The following is an 18,178-nucleotide window of genomic DNA, read 5'->3' on the forward strand; positions in this document are numbered from 1 at the left end:
AGTTCCTGAAAGACCTGCCCAGTTCTCCAGTCGTTTGAGTAATATGTTGTGGTCAACTGTATCAAATGCTGCACTGAGATCCAGTAAAACTAAGACTGACATTTTTCCAATGTCTGTATTCAGACATATGTCATTAAACACTTTGGTCAGAGCGGTTTCAGTGCTGTACACGGTGACACTGACAGCCTGGTGTCTTTGAGAGCAATTTCACTGAATGGCTGCCAGGAACCTCCTGCAAATACTCACCAAACAGCCACTGACTAGTCTCTCAGTCTGAGTGAAAAGAGATTTTAGTAATTGATTTTATAATGACTGTTAGAAACCTCTAGTTGCACCTGGTCAAGTAATACATAACTTAGAGACCAGCGGTTGCCAACTGGTTTCTAGGACTGTGTGTTTGGGGTCTTACTTTAAAAAATATATAATGTAACCACAACATAAATATGGAGACTGACACCAGAGTTTCACAAAGAAGAGGCTTCATTTTAAATTACATAACAAATGGTCTAAAACAGCATAAAGACAAAAACTGGTGTGCCTCTCCAAAGTCCGCCTCAGGCGTGCCTTTAGCCACACCTCACCAGGTGTGGTCAATTAGCAATTCAGCCCAAGCAACACCTGAAGACTCTTGCACTGCCACTGCAAAGAGAATAAGGGTTGCAGAGAGGCGTTCCTCGTGTTAGACCTTAATGTAGAAAGGAAATGAAACCTAACAAAAGCGCCCGGGCTTTCAGTGCAGCAACAGCTTTTGTTCCCAGCTGTACCCAGCAGTGAGGATTCACAGACCTCACTGTTCCCTGTGTTCTGCTTTGGTTTAGAAGCTAACGTGCTGCCATATTAACAGATATGAGCCGTGACTTCAATTCACAGAGTAACATTTTAAGTGCTGGAATCACAAATGGAGCCGAAACCACTCGAGCATCTATACGGACCGGAGGGACATTTGCATTTAAGATTTAAAGCTTTTTTATGTGCCACAGCCGACTATTTAATTTGCTTGGCAACCTTTAAACTGTGTTTTCCTCAGTGGATGATCGTTTGCTGAACTATTACAGGTGCAAGGCAACATTTGAGTGTAATGTCAGGAGACTTAGGAAAGAAAGTTAATGCAGGTTGTTCAGAGTCTGTTCCTCTTGTGCTCATACAAGTCTCCTGTCTGGAGGTTAGCCAATGGATCTTCTACAATGACATGTAATTATACACTGGTTCATTTTGGATTTCACCATCTTTGTTAATCAGATGTGATCGTATTCGGATGAGAGGGTTCAGTGCTAAGACATCTGCTAACGATTAAAGTTTGGAAGATTCATCCACAGACGAGTTCAGGTGAAGACAGTTAAAGGATGCACCCACCTCCCACTCAAAGCAGGCCTTCATTATAAACACTTTAGGTTGAGTTTCAAGTATTTATAATTATGACAGGAGAATATAAAACTGTAATTTTTAATCTAATAGGCTACATGTTTATTTTTGAGTCTGTGGGGTTTGACTTGCTTTTGGAGTCAGACTCGAGTAGCCAATTAAGGAACTGCAATCTTTGCACTTGTTTGTGTATTGTTGCTTTGTAAACACTCACGCTGAGACGGATTAATTAAATGTTTTAGGAACAGACTTATAAAAGTAAAACATTTGATCCTGTTAAAGAAAACACACATCCAAGACCAGAAGACTTATCAGCAAATATTATCTTCATTAAGTCGACAACATGTGCTGCAGAGACACACAACTGAATACAGAAACATATTTCTGGGGTCACAGACGATGGCGGTGATGTTTCGATGTTCACACCGTCACAAACTAACAGCTGTTATTGTCAGTTTGCAGTCACTTCCATTATAATCTGTGATAACTGCAGCACATTTGGATTTTTGGTTTTGTGCATTTACATTTTCACGCTCATGTAGATGTTTTCTTAATGACTTTGTAAGCACTTTTTTAAGTTGCGGTGTACCGCTCTCTTAATCAAAGAAAGAAACAGATTTGCCGATTTGTTTTTATCCTTTACTTGCTGTCAGAGAGAACATGAAATATTTAAATGATTTGCACATCGCGTGGTTAAAATCTGCGAGATTAAACTCCATGTTTTTTCAAGTTGCAGGAGAAAGTTCCTGCTACGTCTCTCGTGTTTTTCTGATCCTGGGAAAACTCATCAGTTTCTGTTACATCTGTTCTCTTTGATACGTTTGGAACAAACATGCCTGTCTAATTATTTTCCTGTCATAAAAGAAAAACAGCAAATATCCCAGACGTGGCAATTTAGAAAAGTCGACCGATGTGACATGCAAGAAATTAGAGTTGATGTCCACGAGAGAAAAACAATCATTAGAAAAATAGAAAGTAGGTTTTTTTTTAACAACCCGCTCATACAAGTGAGACTTGAGACTAAATGAGATACTAATAAACAGAAACAAGGGGTAAATAAATAAATCACCCTGTCAACCATGACTGCATCATTTGATCACTTCCTCTTCTTTACCCCTTGAAAGTGTCACGGTTCTGGGTCCGTTGGACCCAGTATTTTGAGTTTATTATGTTTTGGTTTACTTTTGCATCATGGATTGTTCTTTATGTTTCTCTGGCACTTTGTGTTTCAGTTATCTTGGTGTTTTGGATTGTTTTCTCATTTTGTGATGATGGTGATTGTTTTTTGAGTTCCATGTTTCTGCTTATTGGTATTTAGGATTTGTGTTCTCATGTTTTGTGTGGGTTTAGTTCCGTGTGTCATTCTCTGTTTGTCTCTCGGTGTCAGGTCTGCGTCTTGGTGTAGTGTTCTTGTTTCCTGTTTTATTGTGAAGGTCTGCGTCTCTTGTGAGTGTGTTCAGTTTTACCTCTGTCTCGTCTTGTTAATTACTCCCAGCTGTGTCCACCACCTGTGTGTAATCTCCCTGTGTTTCTCTGTGTATTTAAGTCACGTCTTTAGTCATTGTTGTTGCTGGTCCGTCTGCGTTTACATCCCGCTTCATCTGTGTGTCTCCCTGCTGTCCGTCGCTTGCCACCTCCGCTCATCTTCCTTCATGTTCAGGTCCTGGTTTTTGTCTGTAGTTTAGTTGTTCTCAGTTTAGTTAGTTTCGGTCCCGTGTTGCTGTTTTGTCCATTTCATTTTGTGTTTAATAAACCACCTTCTCACCTTCATTCTTGCCTGCAATTGGATCCTCCTTTATTATTTTCCACACGGCTCATCTCACTCGCCGTGACAGTACGGACCAGCCAGATATGGATCCAGCGGCATTCACCCCAACCACGGAGCTTCGAGAGCTCATAACGGACTCAGCTTCCAAAATAATCAACCTGTGGCTTGAGCATGAGGGTGAAGCGTTTGTCTACGTTCTGGAAGTCAGGTTACGACAGCTTTTGTCCGATTATCCCTGGCTATTGGACTCACTCCACCCGCTCGTACAAAACTTCGTTCTTCACGAACTACACCTTCACTCCCCCGCCGCCACCTCTCGCCCACTCGCTTCAATGGAGGACGTGCCGTCCGACCCGCCGGACGAGGAGTTACCCGGTACGTCGGAGCCGTCTCCGAGCAGAAAGCGACGTTCGCGCCGCCGGCGCGGCACCCCACAGCCGGATGTAAGGACATATAAGCAGTCGGCTGTGGTGAGTGAAAGGGACACTTTTCCTGCTGCGTCAGATTCAGTGACTGTGTTTTCTGGGGCTATTTTTTGTGTGCCTTCTGACGCTAACAATGATTTTTCTGTCTCACCCATGGCCATTGCGCCACAGACTGCCTTTGCTGAGCCCACATTCAGGGTTAATGACTGTGTTCACACTGTTGTTTCTAAGCCCGGGGTTACTGAGTTTAAGACTATAAGTGTAGAGAATGAAAATGTTTTGGACTCTTTTTCATCTGCACTGGTCTATTCAGGGGAAGCTGTAAACCTCACTGGAACAGTGCTTCACGACCATGTTTTCCCATCCACACTTTTACCACAGTCTAATGTGGGGTCTGTAACACAGTTAGCAGTTCAGTCAGCAGCCGCGCTGCCCTCAGTTCAGTCAGCAGCCGCGCTGCCCTCAGTTCAGTCAGCAGCCGCGCTGCCCTCAGTTCAGTCAGCTCACTCACCCATCGGGCCACCATCCTCACTGTCTCATTCTAAGCAGGGAACACACTTCACCATTACATCTGCTGGTTCCCTTAAGCTGGCCACCTCAGAGACAGTTACTCCCTCTAGGGCCTCCCCAGAGGCTGGGTGTCGCTCACCAGCTAACTCTGGACCCCTAGAGGTCAAGACGCCAGCAGTTTCACTGGGGAACTCACCAGAGCTGTCTCGGCTCTCAGCGCCCCCTGAGAGCTCAAGTGAGTTCACCCGTCCGCCTCCGTCCTCTGCTGAGTGTGTTGGGGAACACTTTCAGCCCTCTGAGGACTGCATCCCACTGTTGTTGCCTGAGTCTAGCCACTGTGCTGCTCAGTTCCAACCAGTGTCCACACTGGCAGGGGTCTGCGTACCTGCTGCCTCAGTGTCTGTTTCCACTGGAGGGCCCGAGGAGCCCGTTCAGTCTCAAGCCACGTTAGCTGGGGGTTCGGAGGAGCCCAGCCAGCTTCAAGTGTCGTCAGCTGGGGGTTCGGGAGAACCCAGCCAGCCCCAAGTGTCGTCAGCTGGGGGTTCGGGAGAACCCAGCCAGCCCCAAGTGTCGTCTGCTGGGGGTTCGGGAGAACCCAGCCAGCCCCAAGTGTCGTCTGCTGGGGGTTCGGGAGAACCCAGCCAGCCCCAAGTGTCGTCTGCTGGGGGTTCGGGAGAACCCAGCCAGCCCCAAGTGTCGTCTGCTGGGGGTTCGGGAGAACCCAGCCAGCCCCAAGTGTCGTCTGCTGGGGGTTCGGGAGAACCCAGCCAGCCCCAAGTGTCGTCTGCTGGGGGTTCGGGAGAACCCAGCCAGCCCCAAGTGTCGTCTGCTGGGGGTTCGGGAGAACCCAGCCAGCCCCAAGTGTCGTCTGCTGGGGGTTCGGGAGAACCCAGCCAGCCCCAAGTGTCGTCTGCTGGGGGTTCGGGAGAACCCAGCCAGCCCCAAGTGTCGTCTGCTGGGGGTTCGGGTGAACCCAGCCAGCCCCAAGTGTCGTCTGCTGGGGGTTCGGGTGAACCCAGCCAGCCCCAAGTGTCGTCTGCTGGGGGTTCGGGTGAACCCAGCCAGCCCCAAGTGTCGTCTGCTGGGGGTTCGGGTGAACCCAGCCAGCCTCAAGTCACGTCTGCTGGAGGGCCCGAGTCGCCCGTCCAGCCTCATGACTCGTCAGCTGGAGGTTCAGGAGAACCTAGCCAGTTTCCGGCGGCGTCAGCTGGAGGGCCCGAGGGGCCCGTCCAGCCAGCCGCCGCCTCATCCACGCCTGCAGCCGCCGCCTCATCCACGCCTGCAGCCGCCGCCTCATCCACGCCTGCAGCCGCCGCCTCATCCACGCCTGCAGCCGCCGCAGCCGTCCCGCTGCCGGCAGGTTCCGCAGCCGTCCCGCTGCCGGCAGGTTCCGCAGCCGGCAGGTTCCGCAGCCGGCAGGTTCCGCAGCCGGCAGGTTCCGCTGCCGGCAGGTTCCGCAGCCGTCCCGCTGCCGGCAGGTTCCGCAGCCGGCAGGTTCCGCAGCCGGCAGGTTCCGCTGCCGGCAGGTTCCGCTGCCGGCAGGTTCCGCAGCCGTCCCGCTGCCGGCAGGTTCCGCAGCCGTCCCGCTGCCGTCAGCTTCAGCTCCGCCTTCGCCTGGCCCGGCCTCTGTGTCTTCGTCCACGCCTGGCCCGGCCTCTGTGTCTTCGTCCACGCCTGGCCCGGCCTCTGTGTCTTCGTCCACGCCTGGCCCGGCCTCTGTGTCTTCGTCCACGCCTGGCCCGGCCTCTGTGTCTTCGTCCACGCCTGGCCCGGCCTCTGTGTCTTCGTCCACGCCTGGCCCGGCCTCTGTGTCTTCGTCCACGCCTGGCCCGGCCTCTGTGTCTTCGTCCACGCCTGGCCCTGCGGTTGCCAAGCCGTCGTGGGACCCAACCCGTCCTGTTCCACCCCACCTCTGCCGGCCGCTTTCCAGGCCTCTAATTGGGCGTCGTGGCCGGCCTCCTGCGAGGGATCGCCGCCGCTGCCGTGTGCACGGTCGGCCTCCGGAACTGTTTGCCCGTCGCCGCCGCCGCTGCCTTCCACGTGGCCAGCCTCCGGAACTGTTTGCCCGTCGTCGCCGCCGCTGCCGTGTGCACGGTCGGCCTCCGGAACTGTTTGCCCGTTGCCGTGTGCATGGCCGGCTCCCTGACCTGTTTTGGCTCCTGTATGGCCGACCTCCGGGTCGACCCCCTGAACTGTTTGTGGACTCTTGTTGAGCTCTTGTTTGGTTTTTGGTGTTGATGTGTTTTCCTGTGTTGTTTGGACTGTTTGGACTCTTGTGCTCCTTGTTTTTTGTTTGGTTTCTGTCCCTCCATCCTGGACCCCCTCCGCCCGCCCTGGTTTGGTGCTCTTGTTTCGTTCTGTTTTTTTGTTTCTGGCTGTCGGGAGCCAGCCCTTAGAGGGGGGGTACTGTCACGGTTCTGGGTCCGTTGGACCCAGTATTTTGAGTTATGTTTTGGTTTACTTTTGCATCATGGATTGTTCTTTATGTTTCTCTGGCACTTTGTGTTTCAGTTATCTTGGTGTTTTGGATTGTTTTCTCATTTTGTGATGATGGTGATTGTTTTTTGAGTTCCATGTTTCTGCTTATTGGTATTTAGGATTTGTGTTCTCATGTTTTGTGTGGGTTTAGTTCCGTGTGTCATTCTCTGTTTGTCTCTCGGTGTCAGGTCTGCGTCTTGGTGTAGTGTTCTTGTTTCCTGTTTTATTGTGAAGGTCTGCGTCTCTTGTGAGTGTGTTCAGTTTTACCTCTGTCTCGTCTTGTTAATTACTCCCAGCTGTGTCCACCACCTGTGTGTAATCTCCCTGTGTTTCTCTGTGTATTTAAGTCACGTCTTTAGTCATTGTTGTTGCTGGTCCGTCTGCGTTTACATCCCGCTTCATCTGTGTGTCTCCCTGCTGTCCGTCGCTTGCCACCTCCGCTCATCTTCCTTCATGTTCAGGTCCTGGTTTTTGTCTGTAGTTTAGTTGTTCTCAGTTTAGTTAGTTTCGGTCCCGTGTTGCTGTTTTGTCCATTTCATTTTGTGTTTAATAAACCACCTTCTCACCTTCATTCTTGCCTGCAATTGGATCCTCCTTTATTATTTTCCACACGGCTCATCTCACTCGCCGTGACAGAAAGTCTACCAGCAGCAGCCCATATTTCAGCCGGCTCATACAACACACTGACTGGATGTACATCAGATGTTAGCGAGGGTGTCTCTGCCTATGCAGCTGCCCCTGGAAAAACCTGGAAATTACTCTAACCACATCTTCATTGATATTTCCTGAGGTGTCAAAACTCATCATTAGTGATAAAGGGGAGGTGAAATGTCCAGTGAAAATCATTACTAAACTTCCAGTTTATAAGTGATGAATGTAAAACAGCTATTCTCAATCTAATTTTGCATTTTTTTCCTCCTTGCTGCTGGCTAGGGTCTAATTAGTAACTAACTGTTTTTCGACCTGTGGGAGCATTTTGAATGAGACGGTTTGAGTCCTGCAGCAGGGGAGAGTGGGACTGGCTGTAAAACTGTCCTAATAGGCAGTTAAAGTCTGGTCTTCAGGGTACTGACTCAATTTTATGCACTACTTCCGTTCTCTTCATGTCTTTTGAGATAACTGAGAGTCAGCGTTCCCCTTTTCTGATGCTGGAAAAAACATTTCTCCATTGATCTGTGTGCACGGGTTTGTTTTGTTGTCATTCAGACACAGTTGTGAAAATAGCTGTTCGCATGGTCACCAGGTCCTTTAGGCATTCAATTTCAAAGTGCCAAGTGTTAGCTCGACTTATATATTTATTATATTTACACATAAATATATAGCCCCCCCCCCCAAAAAAAGAACAAAAAAAACCCAACTCAAATATGTGTGACACACAACCCTTTTAACAAAAAGCACCCACATTCAAAGAATTGTAATTCCACTACTGTGAATCACCACAGTGGATTTAATAAATCAGTTAAGGCATAGTCATTAATTTAGCCGGTTTATCAAAAGTATTACAATAACTGTTTCAGAATTACAGCTATTTTTATACATAGTCCTCCACAGTTCCAGAGGCTTAAAATATTTGAGCAGCTGGCTGAAAACCAGTTTCACAGGTTTCCTAACAAGCTGTTCCCTTGTTATTCATATTAAGCAGATATGAGATATGAAGTTGATTCCAAGCATTAAATTTATGTTTGTTTGCTGTTCACTAAAAACTGTATGAGGTCCAAAGATGTGTTGATGCCTGATGTAAATGAGGCCAAGTTACAGCATGGGCACGTATGGCTGCCAGTAGGAGCAGGTCGCTAGTGTTTATTGATGATGTGACTGCTGATAGAAGTAGCAGGATGAAGTGTGAAGGGTACAGAGATACTGTATGCCAGGGGTGGGCAATTCCAGGCCCCGAGGGCCGGTGTCCCTGCAGGTTTTAGATGTGTTCTTGAACCATCACAGCTGATTCAAATGGCTAAATTAGCTCCTCAACATGTCCTGAAGTTCTCCAGAGGTCTGGTAACAAACTAATCATGTGATTCAGGTGTGCTGACCCAAGGTGAGATCTAAAACCTGCAGGACACCGGCCCTCGGGGCCTGGAATTGCCCACCCCTGCTGTATGCTCTCTGCTCAGATTGAGCCAAGCACTGCAAATGTCATCAGACGGAGCTTCACAAGGCTAATGGATAATAATCTGACGTAAATGCAAAAGCAGCTCAATAGACTAAAGGTAAAGACATGGAATATTTTTAAAAACACCTGATCTGAACCCAGCAGAGCAGTTTCTCAGTTACTGAAAACAAAACTGAAGAGAGCGAGACACACAAACAAGCATCAAAGTCCAGTCCTCTGCAGCTGGTGTCCTGCAGGTTTCAGATCTCACGCTGGGTCAACACACCTGAATCAAATGATGAGTTCATCACCAGACCTCTGGAGAACTTCTAGACATACTGAGGAGGTCATTTAACCATTTAAATCAGCCATGTTGGATCAAGGACGCATCTAAAACCTGCAGGACACCGGCCCTTGAGGCCTGGAGTTTGACCCCCGTGGCCTAGTAGACCATTACGGAGGAAAAATAATAAATAAATAACGTCCAAATTCTCATGGCCCTGACTGTATCCATGGCATTTGAATTTTAAAGTTTCACCAAAGCCATCACATGCAGCTTGGAGTTGATTTGGAGGTGGCTGAACAAGTATCTATTTCTACGATCAGAGTTAAAAATACATAAGAAAAGCTGGTCGACTGAGCGGCACAAATCCTAAGGATGTGTGGGTCACACACGCATGTATTCCTTTGTGAATGATGAATTGAAGACTTTATGAACCTCAGATTAATCACCACGAGATGCAAACACCCAGTAAGCTTGAAAAAAACAAACAAACATAAAAACAAGGGGCAGCATTGAGGATGTAAAACACACATGACGTCTGTGAAACACGGTGGTTCTTCTGCGGCCCGAGCACCGCTAACAGGAGCAACATGTGTGCAGTAAACATGAGTGCTGACATGTAAAAGTGCATCAACGCTCATTGTCAGTCCATTCTATCGTGTAAGCAGAGTTACTAATTATTCCTACTTGCTCACAAGCTGCATGTAAAATATTCTGCTGGATATTCATCACATTTCCATAACAACAGGCAAAGCATCTGGGGAAGGAGACAGTGCATCTGATGATTATAGCTGCTGTATTGTGGTAAAAACTAGCTCATTCACACTGCTTATTGTGCTGTATTTCACTGGTTTGTGAGCATAACAGGGTGATAATCACGAGATAAATGCAATAATCTGATGTTAAAGAGTCAAAAAAGGTGCACTGAATATGGAAATGCTTCTGAATGGCTGTCATGAATTTTATGTAAAATATGTCTCTTATCGAAATGTGAGACGTTGATGCATTTCCATCAAGCTGCATGCACAAAAACCTTACTGGGAAGAACTTTCTTCAACCTCTATGGTGTATAACAATATTTGTCATGTATTTGAAGCTCGATTAATCACTGACTGTGCACCACCAATGTGAACCACTTAGATGTGTACTAAAGTATGCTGTAAGTCCTTGTCTAACATGAATATTTGTACCATTAAAAATGATTTTTTCACTATTCGTGGCTCATTTCAAGAGACCTTTTAAATATTTGCCGAGTGAAAAAGCCACTTCCTGATGAAACTGTGGATATTACACTCTCCAGACTCTAGAGAACCCATCTAATTTTCCTGTATATATTTTAATCTGCTTATTCAAGGAAATGCATTATTGAACTGCAGGCCTTTATTGCCACAGAGAAACAGTATGTTTATTATGCTTTATTACAGTTTGAATATATTAAAACTGAAGACTGCATTCATATGTTTTCAGAAGTGTAACCTCCATGCTATCAGAGAATGCTATCTCGCTTTAGTTTTAGCTGACAATTGAACAGCTCCAGCCTCTCAACCAAATAAAGTCTGCTGTGAAAAGAAAAAAAGAGAAACGACTAAAACTGCAACAAAATATTAAACCTGAGGTCTCATAAATCCAGTCCATGAACCAATAACTGACATAACACAGACTACATACACCTTTCACACATACATATATATATATATATATATATATGTACATATTAGAAAGCATGGTGTTTGGACCAATGATTGGATAAAAGCAAAAGTGTGTGGATGCCTCAGTCGGTCATGGTTTTGGAAACTAAATGCTGAACCTCCTCCTCAGCGTCTGCGGCTGCCAAAGCTGTCATAATAACGCTGCACCACAATTTTAAAGCATCGAGTTAGCAATTAAAATCAAGCTTATGACAAAGGTGACCCCTCAAACCCAACCCAGAGTGACGAGAACTGTTAATAATGGCAGAAAGAACCTTTGGGAAAAATTTATTTGTGGAGACTTTTTGTTTCAGGTTGACCCCTGTCCTATCCGAAAACAGGGAGGGGGCAGGGTTATGACTTATACTGCAGTCAGACACCGGGGGGCGATAGAGATGGTTTGGCTTCACTTTTTGGGGGGGTGAGATCGTCTGCGTTTTCTGCAGTCACTGGTTTCTCTCCGTTGAGTCCTGATGTTCTAAAAATGTCTCCAAATGAATGATTTCATGTGACAGATCCTTATAATTTGTCCCCCCAATCACATAATTATCATGGCTTGTCTGAGCAGCAGATGAACCAATATGAAACTACAAACCTGTCATTGTGGAGTCGTTCAAGTTTAATAACCAAGTTTCAGTCATGTTGTATTTGGCTGAGAGTAAACCAAAACCCGTAAACCGTGGAGGTCAGGTCTTTCCTTCACTGGCAGATTTAGTCAAGTTCACGTTTTCTTTAATCTCTACCAGGTTTGATTGATGCACCTCACAGTAACTCACTCACTGCTCAGCAGGAGAAATCCACAAGTCCAGAGAGCTGCTCCAAGGAAAACAATTATATGACCACAAATATGTGCTGTGAATCAGCTGCCTGTTAGTTTTGGTTTTGATTGGAAGAGTTTGCCGCTGGTTTTAAATTATTTACATGAGAGCTCTACTCATACTGTACCCACGATTTTCAAAACTGTCTAAACCTGAATAATAACGGTCCTCTTTTAAAGCCCTCTTTAGTGTCATTGCACCTGTTGAGGTTAGGAGCTACAAAATACAGTTGTTACTTTACTAAAGCAGTAGTACTCAGACTACTTTGCAAACAAAAGTGTAATTTTTGCATTTTGAGTAATACATTTTTCTGCTATTTCCAACTTCCTTTTGTTCACATAAAGACAGCAACAACAAACAACCTAATGCATTATTTTCTGTTGTTCTTGTGTTTCTTGGCAGATAGCTCTGTGCTAGTGTCAGCTCGACAGCAGAGTGAACTGCAAACTGTGTTTGGTGAAACCGAGTGCATCTGCTGGTGCCCCAAAATGGTGATAGGTAGCACTGAGTTCAGCTAAAGCTATCAGTCTAGGATAAATAGATGAGCTGGCTGGTGGAGGTGATGCAACCAGTATGTGTGTGTCCTCCACATACTGGTAGGAGTCACAGTGGAGTGTTTGATCGCACAAAACTCCTGTTAACTTATTTTTCTGATCAGGTAACATTATGGTAACACTGGAAGGTCCAAAGTTACTTTAAAAAGTCATTTAAATTTAACTCTGGGGACGAAAACAACGTTAACTCGCTCTGATCTCAGTTTCACTGCGTCTGTTTTCCCTCGTGCTCACAGAGAGGCGCAGCGACTAGATAAAAGAAGGGAACAGCTTAATACTGTACACATATTAAAATCTTAAACGCAAATGTGTCTAAAACAACTGAAGGGACTGACTCGTTCAAATTTATCTCAAGTAGTATTTTATCTTAGGGATAAGCCTCTTCCTTTGGAGACATTCTCATATGCTGCATTTAAATAACACTAATGATTTTCATTAATTAAAATCTAACAGATAGCCGTAGAAAATAAGTGATAAAATGGATTTTGGGAGACTTGGGCAGGAGGGAGGACCTGTTTTAATGCTCATTATCAAGTAAATAGCCTTCTGAATGAATTCATATATGAGTGCGATAGATAAGGAAGTGTTATTACCAGCACCACCACGGGGTCGTGCAGAGGGCCATCGGTCTGCAGCGTCTCTACGTCGCCCTCGATGATGTAATGCCACTCAACGCCTAAGTCGATGAAGCTTCTGGACTTGACCTCCTCTCCTTTGCCGTTGAGGATGTAATGCCCCGTCGCCTGGTTCTTGATTGCTGTAATCAGTCACTTGTTATAAGCTGCTGACAAACTTGAAATAGCTTTACTTTCTAGATGACAAAAGATCAGAATTATTCACAGAGAAAGAAAATGCACTCTCAGAGCAGTCACTCGGAAAAAGACTGTGCCTGAACAAAAGCATGTCTGAACTATTCTTCATTCTGTGCAAAACAAACTGCCAAACTCATAGTTTAATAAAACTTGTGAGGACAAAAATAAAAACTGGCATGTTAATCAGATGCTTTAAATACATGTAAATGCATTTAAATGCATCGAGCGGGGAAAATGCAACAAAAGTAAAAGATGCTAAAATGATGTTGCAGATCATTTCTTTCTTTCTGCTGCTCAAGTTTTACTTTATGCTTTTAAAAAGCATTTAAGATGATCCACTGCAGCACCCGTCTGCTTTACAATGCAGTCTCCAACCACTCATCAGCTCTGCATCCTATTAAAACAGGGAAAGTAGTCCCTGCTGGTTTCAGCTGTGCTATTTTGTTTGAAGTGCACCATTATTGTCAAACATCCAATAATTAATTTAAAAACACTATTAGTAGTGGTTTATACCAGCAGGCATATAAAAGGGTTCACAGAACTTTAAAGTAAGTATGTGAAATCGCTAATTTGGATCACATCATCTTGTTTCGGCTGCATCTCCAACATCCTCCTCCGTCACTCCAACCCTCTGCGTCCTCCTTCGCTGCATCCAGGAACCTGTTTCTGTGGTTTTCCTCTGGCTCTGCAGCTTCATCTTCAATGTGAACCGTCCCCCTTATATTTATATTCCTGTTCTGTCCGAGCATCTCCAGCTCAGCCACCTGTTTTCTCTCAGTGCCATCGTCTCCAAACCGTCCGTCATCGTGGGTCTCAGCAGCATCTCTTCACCCGGTCCAGCCTGCCTGCACTCTCTTCTTCATCTCTCCTGTGCACTGTCCTTTGCTTTGGATGGTTGACCCCGGATATTCAGACTCATCTATCTTCACATCTTACATCTTCTCCTTCCATCCTTAAGTACTCTGTCTTGCTTCATAACCTAATTTAAACCACTGATTCTTTTGTTTGGTAGAGAGGTGCACAAAATTCGCAGACCCTCACATCTAAGAAACTGTAGGCTCTACGAGACACCGTTCAATAACTCTAATAACACAGAGTCCATTTTTAATGCAGTTTTTTCATTTTTCTTACTTGTTCCATTCAGTAGAATAAAACGCTTGCAATCAGGCTGCATTTTGACTGGACTACTACCCCGCTGCTGAACCTTGGGCATCGAGGTGCTGTATGAATAGGGAGCTGTTTCAAAAGTCACTGAAATTTCAGCCAATTTTCCAGCGTGTACTTATGAGGTTGGACAGACTGAATTAAACATGCACACCATAGTACTTCATCTTTCCTAGATGGTAACAGTAATATTATACTAGCTTTTAGACTCAGTGTTTTAGCATATCTTCTATGCCTATTTAGGGCCTTTTAGTAGTGTCGGTGTCAAACAGCTTCGTTCTGTGCTAAGCAAAGAGCTTTTGTTTGCTTCTAGTCAGCCTGGAGTTTGGACAGCAGCCATCCAATCTGTGTCACATTTTGTGAGCGCTCAGTCACTGGAACCTCAGGTTTACATGACGCATGAAGATCTAGAGACTTACTTTTGGATTCAATCTCACTATTTCAGGTCCAGACTAATCCTGAGAGAACAGTTCTAATTTTGTGCACATTTTAATATTTTTGGACACAAGCTGTACAAATATCAGCCAGGCTCTTTTTAAAGACGTGCACAAATTATTTCTATAATTTCTTTTTCATTCCACACAAAAGTGTTGTTGCTGTTTGTTTTGGTGTTTTTGTGCTTGCATTCATCTTCTTTGTCTTCTTTTACAGGTTTCACAAGATTCAGTTAAATAATTATTGGCAGTGTAAATATTAACCTCAAAGAGCTCTTTGAGAAAATAGTGCCCCTGGCTAAGGAGAGCGATGCTGACCTGTATCACCTGGCAGACACTAAATAAATCATCCTCCCACTCTTTTTACTGAGCAGGTGGTTTTTGCTCCTTTTGAAAAGAGGAAAATATTGTTTCTGCTTTTATGATGTGTTTTATGAACTTTCATGTTTATTCTCTACTTTCAGTTTTTTTTCTTTATTTTTTTAAGAGTGTAACTCTTAATATTTTTATGTTAGTGTGAGATCAGTTGACTTCCTACACTGTCAGTCTACTTGTACTTGAGTTAGACTACAAATACTGACATTTGGAGCCTTTTTTAACCACTTTGAGGTCGTTTTCTTGTTCATTTTTGGCATATTTACTGTCTTCTAGCTGCACATAAACTCAGTCTGACTCTGACTCAAAAACAGGATCCTTTGGTTTAGTCATCACTATCACTAACTGTTCTACCAGACCCAACATCCGACTTGACTAACTGGCATTTTAAAGGCACAAATTGTGCTTTTTTCACTTACAGTAAATTGACTTTTCAATACAAAGACACCAGGGAGTCTTTAAAACCAAGGATCGATCCATCTACTCCATCAGAAAAAGTCGACACATTATGTGATCATTCGACTGACAGATGTGTATTGCACGAGGATTAAAGAGTATAATTTGACATGTAATCATAGTTCTTCACTGTTTTCATTAAAGTTGCTATTATTAGCAAACTGCCAGCTTGTCAGATTCTTATCACTCACATCTGTGTGTCTAGAATACACAAAGGGCCTCCTCCAGTGGGACAAACATTTCCCTTTGTGAAATTTTCTAAATGTTATTTTCTTAAAAGGACAAAGTTGGAGGGAATCAAACCCAGCGGCTACACTGTGCGGTGAGGGATGATCGTGTTTCTGTGTTTCCTGCTGGTTGCACTCCTGACGGACTTTTCACCTTACTTCTGCTTTTGTGTTGTTGGGTTGTTCTTGACATCAGAGTTGGGGGGACAGAAGTTAGTGTTTGTCTTTGCCCAGGTTTGAGCTCCAGGATGAAATCACAGACACACAGAACTTCTAAAAATAGTAGCAGCGCAAGAAGCAGTCCAAAGATGCACAAGGACATGACCTTTAAATTGAATTCAGGTATTAATTTTATTTAGCGTGCACTAAGAATAACTACATAATCCCATCTGTGTTTAGCATGTTCTGTGGACAATACTGTGGAGGTTATTTTAATCATTTATGAATAAACCTATCCTATAACAAGCCACGTCTTTATGATTCATTCTTAAATATGGCTGATTAATTCTACATGTCCTTGGTTGTTATTGGAAATTCAACTAAATAAAGAAAAACTAGTCCTATTTCGCAGAAAAGAAAGAACACGCTCATCTAGCAGACTCTAAGAGGCCGATTAATAATGAATGCAAATGAGAAGATTCATTTTCCTCAGCCTGGGAGGTGACAAGAAATGAATTATGCAAAATCTATGATTTCACAAAATATCTTCCCATCAGTCTTCTGAGGAAACATGAGGAGGATGGCAAAGAGCTTTTTAAGATTTCATACATGTGTTCATCTCTGAAAATCACACTTACCAAGAATGTGAGGGGAGGCCTCATGTTCTTGGATGATCACATGTCTAGCTCCAGGAGGAATGAGAAACATCTTAAGGTAACCTTTGCCAAGTTTGCAGCATCAGCAGCAGCAGAAGCAGGACGGGGGGAGGGGGGGTTAGGAAAGATAAGACAGAAATGGTACATTAAGCAGATACAAGGATAATCTGTTCGGTTTGCTGAGGCTGACATCCCGCATGTTCCAGACATTTTGTTCACTTTGCTCTACAAGGATGTTTGAAGAAGTTAAAGAAGGAAGAAAATGCTTGGTTGGCTTTCCTCCTCAATGTAAAAGGTTCTATTGAAACAGGCCCTGAAGGTTTACTCATGTCTATTTGGTTATCAAATGAGAAAGTCTCTAAAAGGAAGCGCATCGCCCTTTATTTCTGTTCACACTGGCTCTGTGCAAACAGGATGTATATGAAGAGAGCCTTCGGCCGTGTTTCAATAAGGAAGGAGTAAAAGGCTTTTCAAACTACAGACCAGCAAAGTTGTCTGTCAGGGATGTCTGCCTCCTACAAACCTACCGTGACTCACCAAGTACATTTCGAGAGTCCTCTGTTTCATTTACAAACACATTTCGAGCTCCTTTGGGCAAAGAAAAGGCGCCTCTCGTCTTCCCTTTGGAATGAAATAAATCAGTTAGTCAGTATCACATGTCCCCTCCTCTCCTTTTCACTATCTAACAGCAACAACATCACCTACAGGGGAGACGTATTTAATGAGCATAGGAGGAACCAGAGCAATTGTCGCTGGATGAGAAAGCAAGCTACGTTTGCCGGCAGGGCGGCATCCGCCACTCACAGCAGAAAACTGCAGCTGTAATTACTCGCTTTTAGATTTGACAGACAGGCCAAACACTCTGGGTGTCCTGGCACGCACACATCGGTGCGGCTGAGCTGATTATAAATGCAACTGTACACTGAGGTGCAGCTAACACAGGGTTACAGCAGGTAGCGGAGAGGCATTTTTACATGGTCTGCATTCCAAGTTTTGGAAAAGACCGCTTGCTTCCAAGAGATCATCGTCTAATGAAATCCAATTTCTCAGCCACAAGACACTCAACAGAAATTACAATCCGATAACAGAGCGTGTGCAGACTGATACACTGCACAGGCTGGTTATCTAAAATGACCCTTTGGAAGCGGATCATTAGACTGAACCCGGTTTGTTATGGGTCAGTGAATCATTGGAAATGGCCAGCTGTATTTAGACTGCCTTCAAAGATCTGCAGCTTTGTTTAATGTGGCATTTTTTATCTGGGCTAGGACCCTAAAGTTAGTTTGTTAGGCTGTTAAATAATAAAATACCACTAATATCATGAAGTATAACTTTTTCTAAAGAGTTTTATAGATGTATGTCGAGCCTGTGACATCTACAAACGCTGAGTCAGCTCTATAAAGACACTTAGTAACAGGGAACAGAAGAAACAGCAGCTTATGTCACTCGAGTCTCTGGATCTCTACAGTGTTAAGCATCCATCTGTACTACAAGCTGGGCAGGAAATACTAGTAAAGGAGGCGCGAAGGGATTCAGTAACACTGGATACTTGCATATAGTGTTTTCGGACACAGCGGTTTCTTTTTGGGCTCTCTTGTTTAACTGTTTCCCTGTTAAAAAAGGTGAGTGGTTAACTGGGAGAGAGAGATGCGAGGAAACAAAGACGAATGATCACAGTTATAATAAAGTTCATCCTTAAACGATCTGATGAAGCCATCACATCGAGGCTCGCACTTCAGTGAAATCCAATGATATATGATCCATGACTGATGGAGCCGAAAACAAGGGTGGATTTTTGAAGTCATCATGAAAAGTGGTTTGGTTAAATGGCTGTCGGTGAATTTACAAATGTATTAAAAAAATGAAAGAACAATATTAACAAGCAGAAGGAAAGACATGATTATTTCTCTTTTAATT

General features: G+C 44.4%; 1 protein-coding gene across 1 annotated transcript in view; it reads right to left on the minus strand.

Annotated features, from left to right (window-relative positions):
• The window catches only part of adamts3 (ADAM metallopeptidase with thrombospondin type 1 motif, 3), a 149,347-nt gene that overhangs the window by 20,230 nt on the left and 110,939 nt on the right, over positions 1–18,178 (minus strand). The window contains exons 16-17 of the mRNA XM_063490591.1: positions 16,244–16,324; positions 12,572–12,735 (exon numbers count right to left, since the gene is read on the minus strand). Of these exons, the coding sequence (XP_063346661.1) occupies positions 12,572–12,735; positions 16,244–16,324 (245 nt within the window). The remainder of the gene's footprint in view (positions 1–12,571; positions 12,736–16,243; positions 16,325–18,178) is intronic.

Source organism: Pelmatolapia mariae, linkage group LG12, assembly GCF_036321145.2.
Source record: "Pelmatolapia mariae isolate MD_Pm_ZW linkage group LG12, Pm_UMD_F_2, whole genome shotgun sequence".
NCBI lineage: Eukaryota > Metazoa > Chordata > Actinopteri > Cichliformes > Cichlidae > Pelmatolapia > Pelmatolapia mariae.